At 55.5% G+C, this 26,526-nt stretch overlaps 1 protein-coding gene across 6 annotated transcripts; it reads left to right on the top strand.

The window, feature by feature from the left end:
• Positions 1-16: 16 nt before the first annotated feature.
• ZMAT5 (zinc finger matrin-type 5) lies at positions 17-20,455 on the top strand. Of its 6 annotated transcripts, none has more exons than XM_080355581.1 (6): positions 17-81; positions 5,711-5,928; positions 8,254-8,316; positions 8,532-8,612; positions 16,285-16,396; positions 20,240-20,455. In XM_080355581.1, the coding sequence occupies exons 2-6, from the start codon at positions 5,802-5,804 to the stop codon at positions 20,367-20,369; spliced, it is 513 nt and encodes a 170-aa protein (XP_080211707.1). In that variant the 5' UTR covers positions 17-81; positions 5,711-5,801; the 3' UTR covers positions 20,370-20,455. The 6 variants fall into 6 exon arrangements, with proteins under 6 accessions (XP_080211707.1, XP_080211712.1, XP_080211710.1 ...); XM_080355586.1 differs by lacking the exon at positions 20,240-20,455 and adding an exon at positions 18,295-18,680; XM_080355584.1 differs by having other exon boundaries at positions 31-81; positions 5,708-5,928.
• Positions 20,456-26,526: the final 6,071 nt, after the last annotated feature.

The raw sequence follows: 26,526 nt of genomic DNA, 5'->3' as shown, positions 1-26,526 counted from the left end.
GCGCATGCGCGGCCGCGGCACGGGCGGCGCGGGGGCTGCCGGGGGATGGAGGCGGCGCTGCCGGCGGAGCGCGGACCCGCGGTGAGTGCGGGACGGGCCGGACACGGGCCGGTGTGACAGGGACAGGGACAGGGACACCCGGCTGCTGCCGGGAACAGTGCGGCCAGCGGGCCCAGGGCAGCGACCGTCCCTGTGCTGGGACCTGGGGAGGACAAACCGCCAATCCTGGGGCAGTTCTGGGCCCCTCACGCCAAGAAAGGCCTTGAGGTGCTGGAGCGAGTGGAGAGAAGGGAACGGAGCTGGTGAGGGGCTGGAGCACAAGTGTGATGGAGCAGCTGAGGGACCTGGGGGTTCAGCTGGAGAACAGGAGCTGAGGGGAGACCTTCTGATCTCTGAACTGCCTGAAAGGAGCTTGGAGCCAGGGGGGTCGGGCTCTGCTCCCCAGGAACAAGCGCCAGGAGCAGAGGAAACGGCCTCAAGTTGCGCCAGGGGAGGTTGAGGTTGGATGTGAGAACAATTTCTTCCCCAAAGGGCTGTGGGGCATTGGAACAGGCTGCCCAGGGCAGTGCTGGAGTCACCATCCCTGGAGGGCTGGACAGATGGACATGAGGTTCTCAGGACATGGGGCAGTGCCGGGGGTGGGTAATGGTTGGACTCAATGATCTTGAGGGGCTTTTCCAACCAAAATGTTTCTGTGATTCTCTGCTGGGTCCATGGGTTGAATCCCCACTCTCTCTCTTTGTGCCCTGTGTGCTTAAGCAGCTTCCACTGGGTACATGAGTCATTATTTTCTGCTTTTTTTGAGGTTAAATCCACACAGCTGGCGCAGCCCCGGGCACAAGGCCTTGTTTCAGCTTCAGCAAATGCAGGTGAGGGAAGGAGGGGCCCTGGCTGTGGAGCCACAGGGGCCTTGTTGGGGCAGGAGCCCCCCTGCCAGGGTGACCTGCGGAGGGTGAAGCAGAGAAGAAGGAGGGTTTTGTCCTCCCCTGCTCTCCCCTCGGGGAGGTTGGGGGCAGTTGGGGTGTTTTCATGCAGGGCAGTGAGTGTCACTGTTGTGCTCTGGGCAGGAGGTGAGTGTTGTGGGCCATAAAAGGCAGAGGACGCTTTAGTGGCAGCTCCAGGGACCTCACGATGAGCCCAACATGGCCCTTGTGGCAGAACACATGGGAGAGCTGGGCTGTTCAGCTGGAGAAGAGAAACTCCTGGGAGACCTTATTGCGGTCTTTCCGGACTTAAAAGGGGCCCATAAGAAAGATGAGGACAGACTTTTGAGCAGGACCTGTTGTGATAGGACAAGGGGTGATGGTTTTAAACTAAAAGAGGGAGATTCAGGCTGGACATGAGGAAGAAATTGTTGCCCTGAAGGTGGTGAGAGCCTGGCCCAGGTTGGCCAGAGAGGTGGTGGCTGAACCATCCCTGGAGACATCCCAGGCCAGGCTGGACGGGGCTCTGAGCAACCTGAGCTGGTGCAGATGTCCCTGCTCATGGAAGTTGGGCACTGGGGAGCTGGGAAGGTCCCTCCAACACAAACCATCTGTGATTCTATAAGTGAAGCAGAAACATTCCCGTTTACCACCTTCTCTTTGTGTTTTTCTTTCTATTTAACCATAGTGAGGCCAGAGGGGTCCCAGGGTGGCTCCAGCACTGATGGGAGTGACAGACATTTTGGATTGAGAAAGGGAGAACAGATGACAGGGCAGGGGAATCTTGAAGTCATCCCACCGCATGGTCATTGTAAACCAGCATCTACATTAAATTTCAGAACAGATTCTCAAGTGACACTCACTTTGTCATCTGTCTCGCCTGCTCAGAAGGAGTGCACGGTCTGGCTGCACAGTCATTTCTCTTAATTTATTTATGTTTGATTCCCTGCATGCAGCTACCGTGGGGTTTCTGGGGTTGGGCGTGTGCTGGCAGCCTGGACAGAGCCTAGAAGGTGCCTGACATATTCCTGTGCCCTCTGCATCGTGTTCTCCCTTTGAAAAACTCTATTATTATTATTATTTTTCAATATTAACTGCTCGGGTTTGTCTCTAAGACAAATCTCCCCAGTAGCCCATAAACTGCTGCAGCTGGGGTGGGTTTGTGGCGCTCAGGTTGATCTTAATCCTGAACCAAGCTGGAGGCTCTGGATTTACACAGGGCGTCATGGAAATCAGCATCTGTCTGTCTGTCTTGAGGGTGCTGACAAACAGCCGGCTTTTGGCGTGTTCCCGTAGAGATATGAACGCGTTTAAATTGGCAGCTGAATATCATAATCTTGACATTTGGATTTAATGAAGTTCACATCAGGGTATCCAAAGTGGCTGAAATGGCCCCAGGTCTGGGCTGGAGGCAGCAGGAAATCGGGGTCAAGGCCCAGCGATGGTTCTCAGGGGAAAACACCCACACCTCGACAACAACCCGTCGTGTGCTGGTTTCTGGGTCACCTTCCCTCTGGCCACAGCCCAGGGAAACCAGTGGAAGGACCCCCGGGGAGTCCTAAATAAAACGTGTGGCCTGCAGAGTGCGATGGGCAGCGTTTGGCAGCAATTCGAGAAGGGAAAGGGGCTGGTGCACGGGAGATCTTGCCTGGAGTTCAACCAAACACCTCGGCTGGATGAGCCAGACACCTGCGCGTGCCCCAGAATGTGCTATTTCTTGTAAAACATCGCTCCGAGAGGCTCGAAGCAGAGGAGGTTTTTTGTTAATACTTTTCAGCATCAAGATATAGACAAAGCCCTGGCTTTTGTTTCGTTTTGTTTTGTAGTTGGATTTATGCAGAAAGACTTTTAAGCTGGTACAAAACCCGCCTGAAACCATTTCTGGCTGCCCGTGGGTCCAGGGGTCTGCTCGCCTGAATTCAATTGCAAATTAGGGTCTAGAGATGTTAAGAGGAAATGGCCAAGCTGAAGCAGTTCTTTATAGCGCAGCTACATTTACTGTATTTCATAATGACTAGGATGGATTTAATTAGAAAACATCTCTGTTTGCAGCTGAATAATGCTCTTTGTTTACTGTTGGAGCCTTTTGGGAGGATGGAAATAGGTTATCCAGCGCCGCTCAGAAGTGGCTTTTATTCCTCCGTACCAGTGCAGCGCAAAGCGCCGCAGAGTTGTCAGAATCCAGCCAAGATAATCCACGCAATTGAATTCTTAAAGAGATGGAAATAAATCTTCAGTGTAATCTTTGGAGGGGGCGATCTCTGGGAGAATCTGATGCTCCTCTCATTGCCTTTTTTAATTGCGTTCGTCCCCTGTGATGGGAATTGCTGGGAGAATTTGGGAGCCGGCACCTTGGGGCTGCCTGGAATCTGTAGGAGCTTTTTGGTGTTGGGGAGGGAGGGGGAAGGAGCTTCTGCAGTTATTGCCGGTGGGGTGATGAAAGGCAAAGTTCGAGAGATGATTTCAAAGGGCTTCTGCGGGCAGAATTCCCATGGAGAGCTGTGCGGACGCGTGTGGGGCCGCTATGGAATCTCATTCGTGTTCCCCGTTCCCAGCAGCCCTTCTGCAGAGATGGAGGCGCAGGAGCCGGCGGCTGCAACGAGAAGCTTTTATGTCACCAGAAACTTTGGGAGGCAGCGGCATAAGATGCAGAAAGGGGATGTTGTTCCGTAGTGAAAAGCCGCAGCAGGGCCCGCCGGTGGGTCAGACGCCGGGTACGAGTGTTCCCTGGGGATCCCTGCAGCCCCACCACAGCAGAGCCGGCCGCAAAACCCCGGGGTGAGCTAGTGAAGGATGCCAGAAAACTACGGCTTAATGTTCATTAAGCAGCACTTGGGGTTGGTTTTGTGGGCTGGAGAGGGACAATTTCAGACCTCAAGCCCTGCAGAGCTGAGTTTGCCTCCTGAGCAGTAGCTGGAGCTGGTGGTGTTTGTGGGAGATGCAGCTTGTGGTCACGTTGGGGAGAGATGGCTGATCACTGCCTGTCAATGAGGGGATTCACCTGGGGAAGGAGGAAGGGGAGGGGGAGGTTTAGATTGGATATTAGGAAAAAATGGGATATTAGGAAAAATTGGGTTGGATATTAGGAAAAAACTCGTCTCGAAAGGGGCTGTTGGGCATTGGAACAGGCTGCCCAGGGCAGTGCTGGAGTCACCATCCCTGGAGGGGTTTAAAAGGCTCATAGACAAGGTTCTCAGAGACATGGCTTTAGTGCTAGAGTTGGGTTATGGTTGGACTCAATGATCCTGAGGGTCTCTTCCAACCAAAATGATTCTATGACTCTATGAAAATACCTTAAAATGAAGAGATTTCAAACGAAGTTGAGTCTCGGAATGTTTTTACTTTCAGTGCGAATGTCTGCAAGCCGACTCAAAAAAAGCAGAATGAGGAAATGTTTCCATTGAAGGCAGCTGGATGTGGAGGGAGGGGATAACGTCTGAACCTGCGGTGTGAGGCCTGTAAGGTTTGCAGGGATTTGGTTTTGAAGCAGCGTTTCTCGGGAGATCGGGAAGGAAGGGAGTTTGGCACAGCTGCTCGTGAGGGATGGATGGAGGGATGGGTGGATGGATAGATGGATGGAGGGATGGATGGATGGAGGGATGGATGGCAGGAGGGCTGAGCTCAGCATGCTCGGCTCTGAGGGATCGCGTGTTGCTGTTGTTCTCCCTGCCGATTCCGAGGAATCATTAGGGAGGCCGTGATTGATTCTGACCCTGCTTTATTTATAAAAGTCTTGATTTCTTGCGCTGGTCTCTGTGCCATTTTTTAAACGCATTTGGCTGTCAAGGTGTCAAAAACTGGAGAAATGCTTGAGGAGTTTATCTCCCAGTGCATCCATCTTCAGTGTTTATCAGGCACCTTTACACCGCTCGGGAGAGAACTTCCAGCTCCAGCGAGGTGGGGACAGCACTGCACGTAACCACACACCCCATCTGCCCTACCGGGAGCTACTCCATGCCCAGCGCAGGTGCAAGCGCCTGAATTCTGTCCTGGTCCTTCTCGAGCCCCCCACAACAGAGCCTCCGGACCACAAATACTTGTGTGAGAAGCCACTCTGCCCTGGGGAAGAAGGATTTGGCACCTCCAGGCTGATTTCAGTGGCTGTGGAGCTGGGGGTTGTTTTTTCCTGCCTGTAAGGCTGTTGTGTTTTAGTTTTTGCAAGTAGTGTGTTCAGTGGTGGTGACACATCTCACTGCCACAGACTGGGGAGGATGAGGATGAGGATGAGGATGAGGAGGGCAGTCCTTGATGCACAGCAGTGAATAGATGAACTGAATGAAGCGACGTGTCCTTCAAGGTTTGCGATGCAGCTTCCTACGTGCAGTACAGGTGAGAGCAGCTGGTTTAGCATCTTTGAGGAGCTCCTGAGTTTCTTCCTTACCTTGTAGAGATGGACATGGGGGAATTTCCTTCCTGTTGCATGGCAGCTCGGGGAGCCCCGTGCTTCCAGTCGAAGTCCTGGGGCCCCAGGTGGAGGCTGTGACCTCTGATTCCTTCTGTTTGAACGTTGGATGGTTTCTGCTTCATCTCCAGTGGTGCTGGCAGCTGCTGGCTCTCTACGGTCTCTGTTTTGGGTGCTCTGAGCTCAGGGAAGGAAATTTCTTTCAGCAGAGCTGTCGTTGCTTTGGGTAACAGAGATAAACGGAGATCCGAGCTGTCTCCCCCATGTATATGCAGCAGACACTGCCTTGCCAGTCCCTGATGGACAAGAATATTTACTGTTGGGTCTCGCCTCTTCCTCTGTCTGCCAGCCCTAAATGATTTGAGTTCCCCTCCTTTGGAAGCAGGCGCTGTAAATCTCGGATCGTCCGTCGCCGGGCGCCGAGGAGCTGGCTGATGGTTCCCAGGCTGCGCTGATGCTGCTCTGCCAGAAGAGAGATGGGGAAAAGATACTTCTGCGACTACTGTGACAGGTCCTTCCAGGATAACCTTCACAACAGGAAGAAACACCTCAACGGAGTGCAGCATCTCAGGGCCAAGAGAGCCTGGTACGACTTATTCCGAGGTGGGTCCGACCGACCGTCCGCCGCTCCCTTTCTGGGCCTGGGGGCTGATGGATGAGATCTGGGGGCATTGGGAATAGATAAAATAAATCTGCACTGATGATTTGTATTCAGATTGTCTGTGCCGCTAAATTGTGGACTTGATGGTGTTGCTGTTGAGCGGTCTCAGAGGCAAAACCCTCGTGTGTCTGGATGTGGGAAGGGGAAGCTGCAGACGTCAGCTGGGACTTGAAATGAGGTGGAAGAGATAGGGAGGTTGTTTCTGAGGACAGGAGTGGGATATAAAGCTCTCTTGGCATCACGGGCAAATCTGAGACAGGAGAGCCGAGAGAACAAAGTGAGTTGGGGTTTCTGAAGGTGAGTTAATGGCTTCTGCAAACCAGAGTTGATTTCTGACTTGCGAGGAGCATGGAAATGGGGGGGTGTGTGTGTGTGCCGATGGAGAAAACGGACCGTGCACCCTTGTTGGCCGCGGTGCCCTGCGCTGGGTTCTGAGGGTGGCCATGAGAAAGGCTGAGGATGTGACCGCTTGGCTGGAGATCCCAGAAGGGTGGGAGGATTGCGGAAGCAGCGCAAAGCATGCTACAGAGTCATAGAATCCTTTTGGTTGGAAGAGACCCTTAAGATCATCAAGTCCAACCATAACTCAAATCTAGCGCTAAACCATGTCCCTAAATGTTCAAACCTGCCCCAGCCAAGGAGCAGAGGAGGAGGGCTGGATGTTCTGGGGCTTTGGCAGAGGAGGGTCTGGAGTTCTGGGCTGGAGGCTGTGTTAGGATGTGCTGGAGGAATGTCCTGTGTCCTCTGCCTGTTCAGCAGGTGCCTTCTCACCCAGCTCAGAGCTCTGACCTGGCTCACCACACAGTTACATGTGGTTTAGTACCACAGAATAACCCCAGGCTGGTTGTGCTGCAGGAGCTCTGCAGATCCCAGCCCAGCCCTGCTCACGCAGGGTCACAGAGCAGATCACACAGGATCCCAGGGGGTTTGAATGTCTCAGAGCGGGAGACTCCACACCCGCTCTGGGCAGCCTGGGCCAGGCTCTGGCACCTCCCAGCAAACAAGTTTCTGCTCATGTTCACATGGAGCCTCCTGTGTTTCAGTCTGTGCCCGTTGCCCCTCACCCTGGCGTTGGGCACCATGAACAGAGTCTGGTCCATCCTCTGACACCCACCCTGAGATATTGATCCATTGATCACATCCCTCTCAGCTTCTCTTCTCCAGCTCAGCAGCCCCAGCTCTCTCAGTGTCTCCTCATCACAAAGATGCTCCAGACCCCTCAGCATCTTTGTGTCCCTGCACTGGACTCTCTCCAGGAATTCCTTGTCCTTCTTGAGCTGAGGAGCCCAAAACTGGACACAGACTCCAGATGTGGCCTCCCTAGGGCAGAGCAGAGGGGGAAGAACCTCCCTTGACCTGCTGGTCACACTCTTCCTCACACATCCCAGGTACCATTGGCCTCTTGGCCACAGGGGGACATTGGTGACTCGTGGTCAACTGGCCCAAAAAATATGGTGGGAATATGTGTCCAGAGTCCTGAGAGCAGGACTGTATATTTTGGCCATAGCAAAGGCTTAATTTGGGTTAAACTAATTGTGACAGCATTGCCTGTGTGTTCCTCAGCTTCATTCTGGTTCCTGAGGGTCGGAAGTTGTGGGCTGTGTTCTGTCCTGGCTCTGCAGAGCTCTGGGTGACTCTGCTCCCTGCTGAACCCAACAGGGGAGTTGGAAAGGCTCTCAGTGTCGGGGCCAACAGCCCCAGCCCCGTTCTCTCTGGGTCAGTGCTGGTGTGACAGGTCACCCAGCACTTCTCACCAGGCTGCAACCTTTGATTTCCCTCTAACGGACAAAATTCCTCATCCCGTCCCTGATGAGGGGGTTCATCTCCTCTTGTCTCCGGACTCTCTGACCTGGCATCAGCCAGTGCCGGTTCTTCCACAGGAGCTGCCATGTCTGAGCTGGCTTTCCCCAGGACATCTCCAGGAGGTGGACCAGAAGGACCATTTCGGTAGTGTCCAGCTTCTCTGGGAGCTCTGTGCCTCTGCCTGGTCTAAGTGCTGCAGAGTCCTTGCTTTTCTGTTGCACTGCTTTTCCCCAACTGGGATGGGGAGAAAGCATGAAGCAGAAAGCAAAGAAGGTGATATCTGCAAGCTGGTGAAAAGCTGAAGCCAGGGGTGCAAATAGGGACTGTTAACCGTCAATTCATCAGTGGCTTAAGTTCTTGGCCTCCCGCTAGTCAACTGGCCTATTTGGGACCATGATGTGATGGGCTATAGCTGTGCAAGAGATCTTTAACCTGTTCTGTGGTCTGTCCTTTATCTCTTTCAGATGCTGCCGCTATCCTGCAAGAGGAGCAAACTAAGAAACCTTGTCGGAAGTTTCTGCTAACAGGTGAGTTCTTCTGAGGTAGAAATAATGGCCTGAGCTCCAGCAGCTCCTTCGTGAGCCAGCCCAGGGCTGTTCTGGAGAGCCCTGGGATGCGTGTTTGTGGTGGAGGGAGCTTTGTGTCCAGCATGTGGGCATGGTGATCTTGGGTTTGCATGCACATGTACAAGGGAGCACCTCGTGTTCGTGGCTCTCACGGGGCTCTCTGGCTTTCTTTCCAGGCCAGTGTGATTTCGGATCCAGCTGCAGATTCTCGCACATGACAGAGCAGGACCTGGAGAAGCTGAGCGCCCAGGTGAAGGGTGAGTCCTCAAAAAAGGACGAGGGTGTCTGAGCAGGGGGAGCATGGGCTGTGCAGGGGCACATGAGGGGTTGTGCAGCGAGAGGCTGTGGTCCTGTGCTGCTCGTGGATCCCTCCTGCCCGGCTCCTGAGCCTGTAGCGTGGCTGGAGTGCTGCCAGTTCTCAGATGCTTTCTGCTCTTGATCGCCTGGCACAGACACAAACCTGGAGCTGAGCAATGCTGTCACTGCTGAGCAGTGTCTGAAGCAGAGAGGGCTCTCTGAGCCCTCGGGGTTTTGTTCAGTCAGGGAATAAAAACTGTCAGCAGCAGAGGGCACTGGTACATCACTTCCCCTTAAATTTATGGCTTTGATTTCCCCCCACCTCTCTGACATTACCCAGGCTCTGCTGGTTCCACTCCTGGGAAGAGCTTGCCTGCTGTCAGCTGGGTTATCCTGAGGAGAGGACAGGGGTCCTGAATCCAGAAATGGCCCCTTCTCACATGGCCTTGGGTGGAACTGAAGTTTGGGCAGAGGATAAGGGGCGGCTGCTCCCCTGCTGTGACTCTCTGGAGCACTTTGGAACTTTTTCATTCTGGAAATAGCACCTCCTTGCCCTAAGAGAGGCGGCAGCTCTCTTTTCCCTATAGGTTTCTTTGCTTAGGGAGGGGTTGAGGTCTCCGCTGGAGATCATCCAGTCCCAGCCCAGCCTTGCTCAGAGCCGGGTAAACCCAAGCAGGCTGCTCAGGACCATGTCTGGTTGTGTTTGGAATATCTTCCAGGGTAGAGACTCTACAACGCCTGTGGGCAACCTGTTCTGGTGTTTGACCACTTTTGCAATACAAATGCATATTTTTCTTTTAATATTTAAATGGAAATCCCTGTATTTTGGTTTGTGCCCGTTGTCTCTTGCCTGTGCTGGCCTCCCTCCAGTATGTCCCTGTCTCTGTGGCACTGGGGAGCCCGGCAGTGGACACAGCACCCGGACAGAGCAGAGAGGAAGGATCAACCTGCTGCAATGCTTTTCCGGACACAGCCCAAATTCGGAGCAGCTCTTGCACCCACACCAGCTGTTTTGCCAATAGTCTGGCTAAGCCAGGCTTAAGTGTTGAAAGTGTGTGTGTACATAGATGCATATGAGATTTGGGGTGTGCGTGGGGTAGAGACTCCGTCCTGGCCTCCGGAGGGTTGGGTTTGGGCGGGCGGAGCTCTGAGGAGTGGGAGGAAGGCACCACTCCAGAGCTATTCCAGTCCTCGCCGTTGCTGAGTCAGTCCATGAGTCCCCGAGCTCTGTGAGTCAATCGCTGAGCCACGCTGACAGTCAATAAAACCCATCTGGTTGGGCTGCGCGGAGCTGAGCTCCCCAGCTCGTCCTTCTGGCGGCGGCAGTGCCGGCTGGCGGTCACACTCCTCTTCCTCACTCCTAGCGCAGAACCTCTCCCGACCCTTCTGTGCTGCGGGGTTTATGTGCCGGGCTCCCGAGAGGTGGCAGAGGACAGCAGCCTGTTCGCAGGAGCCTGTTTCCGTCATTGAAAGCCGTTTATTGCAGGGTAGTGGAAGCTCTTTGGAGCAGCGCGGAGCCGCGGGGACAGGCTGGCAAGCTCGTCCGCGCTTGAGCGGGTTTCTTTGCCAATTACGCTTGTTATTGAATATTGACTTCTGTCAAATGGGTCAGGCATAAGTGGGGAATTGGCTAGCGAAAGAGCTGATTCCTGGGAGATTACCTGGAAACCTTGCATTTGTCTTACCAAGTCAAACATTAAATTAAACAATTAGGCTTCAAGGAGTGATGGCCAAGGGCCGGCAGGGTGCCTTGTCCTTGGCTGCACTGCCTAGTTGTGGAGTTAAATCCTGCTTGCCTCTCTCATGGTGTTGCTCCTTGGAAATCCCGAGTGAGCCAAGTGGAGCTGAGCATCACATAGACCTCGAAATCTTAGTGCTGGTGAGGCCTCACCTCAAATCCTGGGGTCAGTTTTGGGCCCCTCATCATAAGAAGGACATTGAGGTACTAGAGAGAGTGCAGAGGAGGTGACAAAGCTGGTGAGGGGCTGGAGCACAAGTGTGATGGAGCGGCTGAGGGACCTGGAGGTTCAGCTGGAGAACAGGAGCTGAGGGGAGACCTTCTGATCTCTGAACTGCCTGAAAGGAGCTTGGAGCCAGGGGGGTCGGGCTCTGCTCCCCAGGAACAAGCGCCAGGAGCAGAGGAAACGGCCTCAAGTTGCGCCAGGGGAGGTTGAGGTTGGATGTGGGAACAATTTCTTCCCCAAAGGGCTGTGGGGCATTGGAACAGGCTGCCCAGGGCAGTGCTGGAGTCACCATCCCTGGAGGGGTTTAAAAGGCATTTAGACAAGGTTCTTAGGAACATGGTTTAATGCTAGAGTCAGGTTATGGTTGGACTCGATGATCCTGAGGGTCTCTTCCGACTGAAATTATTCTGTGATTCTCATCTGCCGAGCCTGCAGGGAGCTAGGTGGGATTTCAGGAGGGGCGAGCTCAGCAGGACGTGCTGGAGAAGAGGCGCAGCCTGTAACGCAGTGGCATGGATGGAAGGACCAAAAGCCACACCGGCGTTCAGTGTGTCCTGGGGACATGTCACCACTCCTGGGGGTACCAAAGCACCTGTGTCGCAGACAGTGAGACTGGGGCAGAGCTAGAGCTGTGACAGCTAATACACTACTAGTAAATATATATAAATGTAATAGAAATAGGATATAAAATAAAAGATACTCAATGCAATTCCTCATGAACTCTGCCTGCACCGAGCAGCCAGTCCCAGGCAGCAGCACTTAGTCCGATCAGCTGAGAAAAGCGAAAAAGGCAGAACGGCCCAGCAGCCTCTGAAAAACAGTAAAAGGCCAGACTAAAGAGAGTCCTGAACAGGCCTGTGTCCCAGCTCCAACAAGGACAGAGAAGAAAAAGAGAAAAACAGAAGATCTCGACTTGCCTTAAATCTGAAGGATGACACTAATGGGCTGGAATATTCTCACTGGTCAGTCTGGATATCAGTCAAGCTCTGCCCCATCCATCCCCCTTCCTCTGTGCTTCCCTCTTACGGGTCTCAGACCAGAGCAATTAAAAACATTAACTCTGTGCTGGGGTTTTATCTCTTGTTCTCACACTAAGTTGAAACAAGGACTGTGCCAGCTAGGAAAAAGGTTTCTAACTGCACAAAGAAAATTAGCTCACTTCCATTTAAACCAGCACGCCTGTCTGTCAGGCCACTCCGTCAATGTCCCCATGTGCTTTAGCACCCGGCCCTGGTGTTTTTGTGCTATGAGGCATCGCAGCCGCTGTGGGTGAGGTGACGGAGCGCAGGTTGGATCAGGATCTGGGTCCTGCTGCCTCTCTGGGTTGTCAGTGTCTTCGGAGGTTTCCCATCGGAACCCGCAGCGTCTGGGAGCTGCTGACAGGTCTGCAGCCTGGGCTGGTTGGGGATCTGAGATGAACTGGCAGCCCTGGAAGCTGCAGAGCCCTCTGCTCTGCCCTGGGGAGACCACACCTGGAATCTTGTGTCCAGTTGTGGCCCCTCAGTTCCAGCAGGACAGGGAACTGCTGCAGAGAGTCCAGCGCAGCCACCAAGATGCTGAAGGGAGTGGAGCATCTCCCGTGTGAGGAAAGGCTGAGGGAGCTGGGGCTCTGGAGCTGGACAAGAGGACACTGAGGGGGGACTCATTCCTGGGGATCAATATGGAAAGGGGGAGTGTCAGGAGGATGGAGCCAGGCTCTTCTGGTGACAACCAGGGACAGGACAAGGGGCAATGGGTGCAAACTGGAACACAGGAGGTTCCGCTTGAATATGAGAAGAAACTTCTTCCTGGTGAGGGTGGCAGAGCCTGGCCCAGGCTGCCCAGGGGGGTTGTGGAGTCTCCTTCTGTGCAGACATTCCAACCCACCTGGACACCTTCCTGTGTAACCTCATCTGGGTGTTCCTGCTCCATGGGGGGATTGCACTGGATGAGCTTTCCAGGTCCCTTCAACCCCTGACATTCTGGGATTCTGTGTGATTCTGTGAATCAGTGTTTTGTGCAGAGCTTTGTGTGCCAGGGCTGGAGATGGGCAGCTCTGCCTGTGCCGGGGTAAGAGCGGTCAGTCTCTTGGTGGGTGCACAGTGCTGCTGAACTCCGCTCTCCTCGGGCACAGAAGCAGAGGAGCTGTGAGGCTGCATTGCACCTGTGTCTCCCCTTATCCAGGTGCTACAGAAAAAGGTGTGAAGAAATCCCGTAGCTCGCTAACCCATGGCCAGGGGTGGGCTTGCGTCCTAAACCACAGCAAAGCCCTTCTCAACTTTTCTCAACACTGCTAAACCATGATGGCACTTCTTTGTCGTGTAAATATTGAACCTGTGCCTGAATCCCTCTTCAGTGGTATTGGTAGTGTCAGTGAGCTCCTTTTGCTAAAGATGCTTTTTTATTACAGCCAAAGGAAACATTACATTATTCTTAGCACTCAGCCTTTCCGATGCAGGGAATTCACCCGGTTGTTTGTGTTAGTCTTGTGGGTTCAGTAGGAAAATTTCTGGACAATTCGCTGTTCCGTAACAGCTCAGAGCGTGTCCTAGTTCAGCTTCAGCATTTCTGCACCCCACAGAATAGACTCATCAAGAAGCAACAGTTCCCACCTTCAGCAGGGAGGGAGGATATTCCCAGCTGTTCCCGCATCAAAGCATTAGCCCTCTGCATCTGCTGCATCATTCATCAGCGAGACGCTGCCAGGCTGTCATTTTAAGTAGAGTCATGTCAGGAAAAGTCACTGTCAAATTACCATCTTCTCGCTTCAAGTTATTGGCTCCCCGCTAATCGGCGTCACTTCTGCGGGTAGTATTGACATAAGGCAGCCTCTTCGCTGAGCCCCAGCGAGCCCGAGCTGCGAGGGAACAGCGAGGGCACGGTTGGGCGAGTGTTTGCACTATGTCCATGGGATTGATAGAGTACAAGTGACGCTGCTGGGGGTGGCTGTAGGCCGCTGGTGTAAGTTAGCGACAGGCACGAGGAGGAGCGCTCTCGCAGCCAGCTGCTGTGCCGTGGGCTGCTAACGTCTTCAGCTGCTCGTGTCACAGGCCCCATCGACCTCGGCTCTCTCTGCCACTGCTCGTGTGCTCGGAAGGGGTCTGGGCTGCTGCCTTCCTCCCAGTTGGTATCATCAGCAAAATGGCTCAGTCTGTTCTTCCAGGTCACTGATGGACAGGGTGAACAGGACTGGACCCAGTACTGACCCCTGGGGAACCCCATGAACTGCAGGCTTCCAACCTTGCTGAAGTCAAGGCAGACAGCCATCCTCTTGACACCCACCCTGGAGATGTTTATAAACGTTGATCAGATCCCTCTCAGCTTCTCTTCTCCAGCTCAGCAGCCCCAGCTCTCTCAGTGTCTCCTCATCACAAAGATGCTCCAGACCACTCTGCATCTTTGTGTCCCTGCACTGGACTCTCTCCAGTAATTCCTTGTTCTTCTTGAACTGGGGAGCCCAGAACTGGACCCAGACTCCAGATGTGGCCTCCCCAGTGCAGAGCAGAGGGGGAAGAACCTCCCTTGACCTGCTGGTCACACTCTTCTTCATGCACCCCAGGTACCATTGAGCCACAAGGGCACGTTGCAGGCTCAGCGTGAGTCTGGAGCCGTTCCAGTGCAGCCAGGAAGCTTTTCTGGACAAGGCAGTGAGTTGTGGCTGCTGGATTCCGTGGGTATTTTAGGCCTTGGGGTTCCCTGCTCTAACCAGAGACTTTGGTGGTTTTTGGTCTAGTCTGTGTTGGGACATGGAGTGGGATGAAAAGGAGATTTCGGTGGTAGGTAGAAAAGAGAGAGATATCCCTTTTTGATTTTTTTTCCCTTGCCTCATTAAAGCCTCTCACAACCAGTGCTTGTCCCCTTGTTGAGATGGGATGTGCCCAGGGGCTCACCAGATGGAGAAACCTGTGACAAAGGGAGATAAGGTGGTTGTGGTTCAAGGTTACCTGGGAGCTGAATTCAGGTACCCTGAGTCCCAGCAGTGCCCGGCTCACCACACAGAGGTTCTGGCCTCCCCGGTGTCCTCACCTGGCCAGGCTGCTGCTCCGACCCCAAACAGCTCTGCCGGGGCTTTGCTCCCGGGAACAGCTGCAGGAGACACCAACAGTCCCATCTCCCGCCGTGTCCTTATCGGCGGGTTGCAGAGCAGCACCTCGGCACCAGGACCACAGCAGCCTGTCTTCGTGGTGGCAGCAAGCACATCGTCACCCCTCCCAGCAGCGGCAGATGAAAAGGCCGGATGACAAATTATCCGTCTCCGTCTGCTCATTGTGTAGCGCGTTTCTGCCATCCTTATTAATATTCAACAGGCAGATGAATAATTGGTTGCCACCATGAGGATGAAGTGATCCTTCACTCTGCCCAAGCGATATTAATTTCACACCCTGTCTGGAAATGTATAATATTTTCCTTAAACGTGTGACATATGGCGGGGAGGTGTGGAGGAGGCTCCTGGTGGGCACGGCTGCGGGTGGCTCTGCGAGCGGGTTGGTCTCTAAATGGGATCAGGGTTCCCCAAACCACTTGTCCCCGAAGTTTTGATGAGCAGGACAAAGCGGAATGACACAGAGCTGCCTCGGCTTCCTTTTCATTAATCTCAGTGTTTATTTTTCAGAGTAGCACATTCTCTTTGCTGTTAGGTGGGAACTTTCCACTGGGCTGGGGATGTAGCAGCTCTCAGCATCTCCTCACCTGCTGTGCTTGATGTGCTGGCAGGACCACAACCACGTCATCCATGTCAAGGACTCATGCTGGACCCTGTTCTCCCCGCTGTCCCTTCCTGCTTTGTCACCGGTGCTGCGGGGGCACCGGGGAGCTTTGCTAACTGGGCAGCTGTGGATTTCTGCCCACTAGGAGGGACTGGTGAGCACTGAGCTGCCCCGCCGGCTCTGTGCCCTCCTGCCCAGGGAGGATGTGCTGCAGGGCCTGGGGCATCTGCCCCGTGTGAGGTTGAACCCTTGGAAGGACATGAGGCTGCCCTGCCCCTGGGTAGCCACCAGTGGTTTTCTGCTGGCACTGCCTTGTTTGTTCTGACCTTCCATGAGAAAACGCAGGAACGTGTTCCTCTCCCTCGGCCATGCTCTGCTCTGGTGTTGCGCCTCGGCTGAGCGGGGCCAGGTGACATCTTCCCGCCCGTCTGCAGGGGCTGGGGATCCATCACACAGCGTGTGCCTTAACCAGACCTGACAGCGTCTCTGAAGTCCCGTCTCCTGGCTGTACGCACTCTCTGAACCTCTCAGACTCCCGCAGCCTGCCAGGTCTGCATCGATCCGGACAGACGTCCCTGTCACTCCTGCCTCGCCGGGCAGAGGTGGCAGAGTCCCCTCCTGCCAGCTGGGTGGACGTGTCTTTGGAAACAGCTCAGGGCTCAGCGCCAGTGGAGGTTGTTTCAGGCGAGGATGAGGATGATCTACCCCAGGGGGAGATGTCACACTCCCCTCAAGTGCCCAAACTGCCGCCGTACTCGCTGGCTTGGTCCTTGTTCCTGGCTCTGGCTGGCTGGAGCTGTCACCAGAGAGGAGGCCAAGCATCAGATGGCAGGTGGGGACAGTGGAGGAGGAGCAGGAGGGGCAGCCACAGGCAAATTGCAAACTCTCTGCCATAAGAAACTATGCAGGGTAATGAGCAGCGGGTTTAATGGAGTGAAAGAACTGCAGCGCAAATGTCTGATGGCCTTCTCTCTCTGAACCAGGGGAGCAGAGATCGAGGGAGCTGCGGCAGGAGGGAGCAGATGTCCCGCCTGGCACCATTGAGGACTGGCTGGAGAGGAGGGCGAAGAGACTGAGCATGGCTCAGAGCAACAGGTACTGATGGCCGGGAGCATCTGTGAGGGCTGGATCTTCTTCTGGCCCGTGGGATGCTGGGGATCCCACCAGAGGGGTCTGAGTGGGGCAGGAGAAGGCGCAGGTGACCAGAGGTGCCATCTGATGGGACCCTGAGCTGTCATTTCAGCCTCTCAACACTGCGCTCTTGGCACATGATACAGATACACATACAGATCCAGTCTGGCACACTTGACATGTTTTCCCTCATGTCAAGAAAGGCCTTGAGGTGCTGGAGCGAGTTGAGAGAAGGGAACGGAGCTGCTGAGGGGCTGGAGCACAAGTGTGATGGAGCGGCTGAGGGACCTGGGGGTTCAGCTGGAGAACAGGAGCTGAGGGGAGACCTTCTGATCTCTGACCTGCCTGAAAGGAGCTTGGAGCCAGGGGGGTCGGGCTCTGCTCCCCAGGAACAAGCGCCAGGAGCAGAGGAAACGGCCTCAAGTTGCGCCAGGGGAGGTTGAGGTTGGATGTGGGAACAATTTCTTCCCCAGAGGGCTGTGGGGCATTGGAACAGGCTGCCCGGGGCAGTGCTGGAGTCACCAGCCCTGGAGGGCTGGACAGACGGACATGAGGTTCTCAGGACATGGGGCAGTGCCGGCGGTGGGTTATGGTTGGACTCAATGATCTTTAGGGGTTTTTCCAACCAAAATGACCCTGTGATTCGATGTGCAGGGGCACAAGCTGGGCCTTGCCACCTGTGGCTGCTTCCCCGGGGCGGGCAGGTGGAGCAGAGCTCCTGTGCTCCCCACAGAGTGCACAGACGTATCTGGAAGGTTGGTGCTGAGTTACTAATGCCCGGAGCTCAGTGGCAGCAGCCTGGTCTCATCTGTTGACAGCTCCTCCATCCTCTGCTGCCCTGTGTCTGCACATCCCTGCCAGTCCCTGCCAGCGAGAGGGTGGAATTAGCTCCTCCTCGCAGCATTCATTCGGATTCGGGTGCCTGCCGGTGCCTGCTGTTTCCTTCCTCACCTGACTGTGCCGCAGGCTTAATTGGATGACATTTGGGCAGGTGCCAAATCTCTCTTTTGTTCTTTTTCCATTTGCTCCCCTCCTCTCTGTGTTTGGCCTGGGCAGGATCTTCCTTCTGGTGCTTGTCTGGGCTTGTTGCTTTCTGTCCGCTCCATCCGTCAGCCTGGCCGCTCTTCACCCGCTGCTTGCTGATGGCTGTAACTTTCCTACCCCCCCGCTCACTTCACTCACCCCAGTTTGCTTCTCTTGCCTGTGAATCCCTTGATTTTGGGGTAGATCATCTCTTCCAGAGGATAGCCAGAGGAGTTGCCAGACATTCATAACTATTTGGTCCCTGCTGCATCCGAACATCCCCAAGACGTGGGATTTGTGGGGTTGTTGCTGTCTGCCCAGCCCCTCTGCCCCCAAAGGCCCAAAAACCATCTCTTGGAACCAAACGCCAGCTACTCAAAGCTTCTCTTTGGCTGCCAGAGAAGTTGCTCTGCATCTACCAAGAGGTTTAGGCAGGTCCCTGGTGCCTAGGGAGTCCGTGTTCCTCCTGAAAATGCTTCTAAGGACAGAGAGCTCCCTCCTGCAGTCCTTGAGGTGCCTGAGATGCAGCAGAACCTCTGGCAGGGTCTAACACCACTTTGGGGAATTTGTTTGGGATGACAACCTGCCCGGGGGCTGGTAGTGTCAGTAAAGACCATCAGTCTGTGCAGACCGGCAGAGAAAGTGCTCTCGGGGACAATGGGCTCCAAAAGGAGATGCTGGAGCCCCAGCTCTACCTCTCCTTGGCAGCACCGAGCAGGAAGGTTCGAGCTGGGCTGGAGGAGGTCTGGGACGCGTGATCCCCAAAGCGCGATGGAGGCTGTTGCTGTGAGCGCAGCTGAGTTTGTCTCTGCCCTGCTGGGGCTGTTCATACCTGGCAGGGGATCGCAGGTGGAGATTCTGCCTTGGGTGATCTCCAGCTACACCACAGTGCAAAGAAACCATCACGCTGGACTAAAAGCAGCCGTGTGGGCCACTGAGGGGTGACACTTTCTTCAAGGCAGTGACCCGAACACCGTTCCTGCCTGTCACCTGAATTACCCCCATGGATGGAGAGTCGCCACGCTGCCTTCCCCCCATCGTCGTGCGGCCGCTCTCCCGGCCTGGCTGGGCTCACAGGGACAATCTGCATTTGGAAGCCTCCGCCTGATGCGTATTTTCAAAGCCAGGCTGTGCCGTTGCTTTCTGGAGAGCTGGGCTGAGCTGGACGGAGTTTGCGGAGTTCTCTTAGCGGTGGAGCTCTGCCAGGGCGTGATTGATTTTTAACCTGATTGCCAAAGGAAACGGATCACGTTGGTGCACGGGAATGTGCCATGGAGCCTGCTCCCTGATTTCCTGCAGAAAAGGGGCTGAGTCCTCAAAGAGAGTGAGATCCCACAGGTTTCATGAACGTGGAAGTGGGTAGAGGAGGAGAATCCCATTAACGCCTTTGGAAAGGAAATGTTCTTGACCCTTGCTGGACACCGGAGGATCACCATGGTACAGCCATACTGAACGCTCCAGCTGTCAGTAAACCTCAGATAGCGCTTGTATCTTATGAGACCCCAGGGAACAGGGTACCCAGACAGCATCGTCCCTATTGATTAGTTTTGCTGCTCGCAGAACAGCTCGTTAGTTGATGGCCGTGCTGGTCCACCCTGCGGCATCGTCCTGCTGCCCACCAAACCGCTGCCTGCCTGGACAGAGCCAAAAACATCCCTCTTGGTGTGTGTCCCAGCAGTCCTGCCTGCTCCCCGGCTCTGAAGAGTCCCCACCCAGGGGACAAGTGACCAGGTGACTGTGCATGAAAACGCTGCTCTCAATGGCTCTATCTGGCTTTGGGCCACGGCGTCAGCCCTGCAGGGAGAGGAGGGTGCTGCTTCTCCAGAGCATTATGCAAAGGAGTTTGATTAGATTTCTCCTGGCATAACAATTAAAAAGATTCATCAGGATGGAAGGTGGAGGCCTGAGAAGCTGGAAGGCTGCTGCGAGGGCTTCTGTTGAAGAACAAATGTGTTTCATGCACTCAGGAATTAATGGAAAAGGTGTGTTTCCCATGAATTTAAACCTGCCCTGGCCAAGCACGTTCTTCAGCTGGAGACAAGGTGAGATGCTTGTTGCTTTTGCACTTCTTCAGTCAGCTGTGGTGTTTGCAGTGGCCTCAACTGGTAAACTGGAGGGAGAGGGCAGAGCAGCAGCGTTTCCCGGCTGTCGCGGGAGAAGGAGGCTGAAGGGTGCTTCAGTGCAAACACCCCGCTGTGTTGGCACTGCCTCCGTTTCCGAGGGGTCCTTGTCCTTTGGGGAGCGCACAGCTGGCTCGGGATTCAGTGCTGGGAATGAAACATCTGCTCGTTTGTTTGTTCTTCTCCCAGCTCAGCTGTGCGGAGAGTGCGGAGCAGCCGGGGCTGGGAGGGGATGGGGCACCAGGGGCTGGGCCCTCCCTCAATCCCCTTCTCTTTCTGCTCCCACCTTCTTTCTCAGCAGCATGCACTAAGAATCATTCTGGTTGGAAAAGCCCCTCAAGCTCATCAAATCCACCTGTTCCCCCACCCCTGGCACTGCCCCATGTCCTGAGAACCTCATGTCCGTTTGTCCAACCCTCCAGGGATGGTGACTCCAGCACTGCCCTGGGCAGCCTGTTTCAAAACCGCCAGGATGGGCTGGGGGTGGTTCCGCAGCACCCCTGCTGCAGGATTTGGGGGATGTGTATGAAGATACCTGTTCATTGGGAACCAAAAGCCCCGTCTGCTGCCCCAGCTCTCCTTTGGGGTGAGCAGAGGAAGCTCAGCCCCTCAGCAGGGCCTTGCCAGCAGACTGAGACATCTCTTCCTCTCCCCACCTCCCCAGTGCTCTGCCGGAGAAACCAGTGCCTTTCCAGTACCCGCCGGGCTGGCCCCCGGTGCAGGACCTGCCCCCGTCCCTGCAGGCACCCCCGCCCGGGGGGTGGCCGGTCCCCCCCAACCTGCAGTGGGGCTGAGGCGCCGGGACCCCACGGAGGCTGCACTGGAGATGGACGTCTCCTCGCCCGCTTTATCAAAGGGACAGAATTATTTATATACACTTTGATATCAATAAAAACTTTCCCCCCTTGCAGCCTGCGTGTCTCATGTTACTTCTTGCCTGGCAAGATTTCCCAGGGCAGGAGCTGTCCCCTCTCCATTGAATCCACCACTGGGCCCCATGCGGCTGATCCAGAATGGGGATGGAAGCTGTAACCAAGCTTTTAAAATTACTGTTTAAACATTTCCTCCAGTTGTTTACAACTTACGTTTGCTCCTGTTCAATTCAGTGTGTAAAACTGTGTCGGTTCAGGTGCCGGAGCTCCTAATGAAGCGCTCGGGGAGCTCCCGCAAGCCCTCTGCTCCCGCTCCCGCGGTGCTGAAGGTGAGAAGCAAGGAGGAAAAAACATTCCAAGGTTTCTCCTTCTCCAGGAAACCAAGTAAACAGCGTGTGCCGGGGGGCACACCGCTCCGAGACTCGCTGGGGGACTGGCCAGACGTGTGTGCAGGGAAGGGGCGAGGAGGGGGCTCCGTGCCCCCCTGCTCAGCGTGGGACTGCACTGGGACCTGAGAGCTTTGCTATAGAATCATAGAATGGTTTGGGTTGAAGGGCCCTTCCCAGCTCCCCCAGTGCCCCCGCTGCCATGAGCAGGGACATCTGCACCAGCTCAGGTTGCTCAGAGCCCCGTCCAGCCTGGCCTGGGATGTCTCCAGGGATGGTTCAGCCACCACCTCTCTGGCCAACCTGGGCCAGGCTCTCACCACCCTCAGGCCAACAATTTCTTCCTAATATCTAATCTAAATCTCCCCTCTTTTAGTTTAAAGCCATCACCCCTTGTTCTGTCACCACATGCCATCGTAAAAAGTCCCTCTCCAATGAAATTCCAGGGTGACAATTGTAAGCGCTCGCTTGAATGGTGGCCAAGCCCAGCCCAGGCAGAGACAAGCTGAGCCCAGGAATGTGGCCGCCACAGTGAGAGTTTGAGAGTCCCCCCTCCTCGCCAGACAAGGGGGCGGTGAGCGAGGTCCCCAGCTCTCTCAGGCAGGCGAGTGGCCGCTCAGTTTCAGGGCAGCGCTGGGGCTGCGCGAGGGATCCTGCCGGGGAGCAGCTCCAGCAGCGGGTCCATCCAGGACACTCGCACCCCCTGCCAGTGCATTTCAAGTTTGGCCTCAGGCAGCGGCGGCGGCTCCAGATTCATGAAGAGCGCAGGCAGGAGCCAACTGCCTTCGCCAAACCTCGCCTGGACCGCGGCAGCGCTCGGCAGAGCCCCCGCCACGGATCTGCGGGCACATTGTCACCAGGAGCCACCGGCCCGAGCACCCTCCGTCCTGGGACGCTGCTGTGACACGAGCAGGGGCTGGATGTGACCGCAGCACGGCTGGGTGTGATGGGGAACCAGCCTCAGCCTGGGGCTGGTTGAGCTTTAAGCCAAGTCAAAGGTTTTTACCCTTGGCGGTGTCTCTGCGGTTGCGCTGCTGAGCCCTGTGCTCCTCCAGGCCTTGGGCTCAGAGGATGCAGCCTCAGCCCCAGGTCTCGTCCCCACCTCCTGTGACAGGAGCTGCCACGTGTGGGTAACCAAGAGCACCCGTGTGACACTGATTTGGGGACAAATCAGCGTTCCTCTTCCCTGGGCGCAGGGTTCGCATGGCTGCAGGAGGCCAAACGGGGCGGGGAAAACCCCAAAGGGGCTGCAGGATGCTCTGGAGTCGGGGCACAGGCTGCCGGGCTCCGCTCCCCTGTCATGGGAGCAGCTCTGGCTGCTGTCCCCAACCCGCTTTGATGTGCATTGCCATGTCCCCAGCACAGTGCGGGGGGAAAGCGCTGGGGAGCCGGGGGGCGCTGGGGGGCTCAGCCCATGGCCCCACCGCTCCCCTGGCTTCACAGGGTGACAAATGGCCTCAGTGCGAGCCTGACGTGACCGCCAGACCACAGGCACCAGCACCTTCCAAATGACACCGCGGCTGCCACCGCTGCTGCCGGCAGATGCGAATCAAAGACCAGCTTCTCCCATCTCTCCCGCAGACGTTTTGGGGACAACAGAGAAGCGTGTGTTTTGCAATCAGCCATCAAAATACTCCACAGCTCCTCACCGCTGTTGGGAGACCCGCTTTCACCAGCCCCGCGTCCCGGCCCCGCGCCCTGTGCGTGTTTTGGAGCATCCCTGGGGGAGCAGCTGCTCCAGGAGGTTTTGCTTTACTCAACACCCACGAGCTTTATGGTTCCAAACCCGCTCCCCAGATCCAGCTTAAATTTGGTGGAGAAGCACATCTGGGGCTGAGGAGGCTGGAGCAGCAGGCAGCTCCCCGGGCGAGCTGCAGAACCAAACCGTAAATGAAAATTACAGTGTAAAACACGAACGCAGCTGCAGCCCCTCCGCGCTCCTCCTCGCTCCCCAAGGCACGAGCTGCTCGTGATGCAGAAATTCCCAGTGAAGCCTGAAAGCCTAGAGCGGGAGCGTTCCCTGCCCAGCACCAGCCTGGCCGGGGGCGCTGAGAGGGGCTGCCGAGGGGGTTTAGTTAAAACCGAGTTTTCCTGCAAAAGCTGGTGTGATCTCCGGCCGTCGGGGCCAAGCCGGGCGTCGCTCGCAGCGTGTCGTGTTCATGGAGCCGTGTAACTCCCAGGTGCTTGCAGGAGCCTGTAAATTCCAGGCTTTTATGGGGGTGTATTTTACAGCACGGTGTCGGGAGCGGTAATGACGGTGTGTATCACCGCCAGGGACGGGCGAACCCGCAGAGAACGGCTCTTTGCAGCGAGCTGCACGGGGAGGAAAACGCCAAAGCAGGACGGCACTGGGGACGGTACCCAGCTCCCCCAGGGTGCTGCAGGGGTGTCCCCACGGGGCTCAGTGTCCCCAGCAGCTGCCCTGGGGTGGGCGGTGAGGAGCTGCGACCCCTTCGTGACGGCACGAGCCAAAGTGCCTTTTATAGAGCGAGAGCGGGAGTAATTTATCGGGAAGCTTTTAGGGAAATGAGGAGCTCCTGGGCCCCTGCCAAGGTGCAGCCACGCTGGGCTCTGCACGGTGTCCTCTGGCAGCTCTTGCTGGGAGAGGAGGGGACAGGGACGGGGACAGGGACAGGGACAGGGATGGGGATGGAAACAGGGATGAGGACAAGGATGGAAGTATGGATGGGAATGGGAATGAGGATGGGGATAGAGATGTGGACAAGATGGGATTGGGATGGGGAGAGGAGACAAGAAGAGGGATGAGGACAAGGATGGGGATAGAGATAGAAACAGGGATAAGGACAAGTATGGGAATGGGGATGGAGATGGAGGACATGGGAATGAGACTGGATGTGGGTGGGGATTGATACGGGGATGGGGATGAGGACGGGACAGGGATGGGAATGGGGACACAGTGAGGGGACAGGACGCTGTGACCATCCCACATTACTCACCACACCAGACAAAGAAATCATCTTTCCCCATTTCTCCCCTCCCCAGCCCAAAACGCTTCTCATTGCTGTGACAATCTCAGCGCTGCAAACCCCATGGATTTGGGGCCGGTTTGCTCTGTCTGCCATGAACCACACCGGATCCATGTCCCCCAGCCCCTTCCCTCATCCCACTGCAGCACTTGCGCTGCCAGAATTATTTTCCTTTGCCTTTCCTAACAAGCATGTAATTAAATGAGCAAGGAGCAGGGCCGGCAGCACCGGCAGAGTGACGTGGGGAGCGCGGCCGGGACCCCCCGACCTGCCTGAGGAAACCGCCAAAGCTGCCCCAAGTAATCCCTTCTCATTAAAATTAACTGAGCAGCTTTGAAAAGCTGAGCTTGGGGGGAGCACATTATTCCTTTTATCTCATTTTTCTTTTGCGTTATTGTATTTTCTACCAAATTAAATTGTCCTCTTTTTTGGGGAGGGAGCCTCCTTATGTTTATTCACAGCATCTACAATAGACCTTATTTTTTAAAAAATTATATATATATATGTATATGTATACATACATATATATATATATATGCACATCTCTGAGGCCATGTGGCTTCCTTTAGAAATGAAATATAGCAAGGGCAAGTGTAGAGTCTTGAATGTGGGCAGGAACAGCCCCAGGTTCCAGTGTAAGTTGGGGAATGACCTATTAGAGAGCAGCGTAGGGGAAAGGGAGCTGGGGGTCCTGGGGACAGCAGGGTGACCATGAGCCAGCACTGGGCCCTTGTGGCCAGGAAGCCAATGGTACCTGGGGTGGGTTAGAAGGGGGTGGTCAGTAGGTCAGAGAGGTTCTCCTGCCCCTCTGCTCTGCCCTGGGGAGACCACACCTGGAATCTTGTGTCCAGCTGTGGCCCCTCAGTTCCAGCAGGACAGGGAACTGCTGCAGAGAGTCCAGCGCAGCCACCAAGATGCTGCAGGGAGTGGAGCATCTCCCGTGTGAGGAAAGGCTGAGGGAGCTGGGGCTCTGGAGCTGGACAAGAGGACACTGAGGGGGGACTCATTCATGGGGATCAATATGGAAAGGGGCAGTGTCAGGAGGATGGAGCCAGGCTCTTCTGGTGACAACCAGTGACAGGACAAGGGGCAATGGGTGCAAACTGGAACATAGGAGGTTCCACTTGAATCTGAGAAGAAACTTGTTGGGGTGAGGGTGTCAGAGCCTGGCCCAGGCTGCCCAGGGGATTGTGGAGTCTCCTTCTGTGCAGACATTCCAACCCGCCTGGACACCTTCCTGTGTAACCTCATCTGGGTGTTCCTGCTCCATGGGGGAATTGCACTGGGTGAGCTTTCCAGGGCCCTTCAACCCCTGACATTCTGGGATTCTGTGCCAGTTCATAACAAATCAAAACTTCTGCAGGGAGACAGATGAAATTCCATTAGGGTACCAGAGCCTCCCCCACTTTGTGAGGCAGCCGAAATGATTTCATTGCCATGGAGCACTTCCCACTTTCATTTCTGATTCGGGTGTTCGCTTCAATTTGTTTGACAAATTAGAGGAGATTAAAATAATATTTTAAAAAAAAAAAAAAGAGTAAAATGCAGCTGACTCCTCCTGGCATCCCAAAAATGGGGTGTCCCCCCTCTTGGTGCTGGGGGGGCCCCTCTGGAGGGTGGGAAATCCCAGGACGTGTGTTTTCCCCGTGTGGGGTCAGATACGCTCACGGCACCGAGAGCTTCCCCTGCTTTTATTTATTATTTTAATCTATTTTCCATTAAAAATGCATCACTTGGGGGCTCAGGGACCCATTAGCAGGCAGGGCCCCCCCAGCTCACACAGTCACCGTGGTTGGGATGAGCCGGTTTGTCAGCAGCCGGGGGGGGTTACACCGGACCAGACCCCAGCAGGGTGTAAATCTAGAGTGACGGGGGTGCTGCCCCCCCTGAGGGGTCCCCAGCTTGGCCAGGGGACAGTGACCCCCCCATACCCACCTCTGCTGTGGGCCCGATCCTGACTCCCCCCAGATTGCCCATTAAACTGGCTGAAAGTGCTTTTTTGGGGAAGGTTCTTATGCTGCGTGTTCTCCCCATCCAGGCACTTTTAAGGCAAATGGCCCTAAAATATTCATCAAAGACCAACATGAAATATCAGGGCGTGGGGACAAGGCGGGGGGGGATAAATTCACTTGGCACTTGCATGGGAAGGGGCAGGATCCACTGCCAGAGCGGGGTGGGGGACACAGGGATGTGACACCCCCAGTGCTACTGGAGGGACTCAGGTCCCACCGCCCCCGGGTCCGGGGATGCTCCAGCCCCCCCGGGATGCTGGGGAACCACAGATTGCCCAACATCGCCAGGAGGGCTCGACCACGCTCAGCAGCACCCCTGGGTGCTCCCATGGCCCTACACCCCCAGCACCCATCACCCATCACCCTGCCCCATCGCGCCCCCCCCGTCGCCAGGAGCCCCAGCAGCCCAGAGCGCTTCAGAAATCCCAGTTTTATTTCAGATCGGAAACAACCAACCAGGAAGAAAGAAAATCAAAACAAACCCAAACCCAAAACGAACTCCAAAGAATGAGAAACGGCCCCAAATCCGAACCAGTCCGGTGCCCAGGTGGGTGCTACATACAGGCTGGGGGGCTCGGGGGTGCAGGTCCTGGCCGGCGCAGGCTCCCCGGCCTTGGGGTCGCTCCGGCTCTTTTTGGGAGGGGGGGTCGGCTCAAAGTGCATCAAGCAGGAGGTCAGCGGTGTCCCCCCACCC

The sequence above is a fragment of the Nesoenas mayeri genome, assembly GCF_963082525.1.
Source record: "Nesoenas mayeri genome assembly, chromosome: 17".
Taxonomy (NCBI): Eukaryota; Metazoa; Chordata; class Aves; order Columbiformes; family Columbidae; genus Nesoenas; species Nesoenas mayeri.
This window is presented reverse-complemented; position numbering and strand designations above follow the sequence as displayed.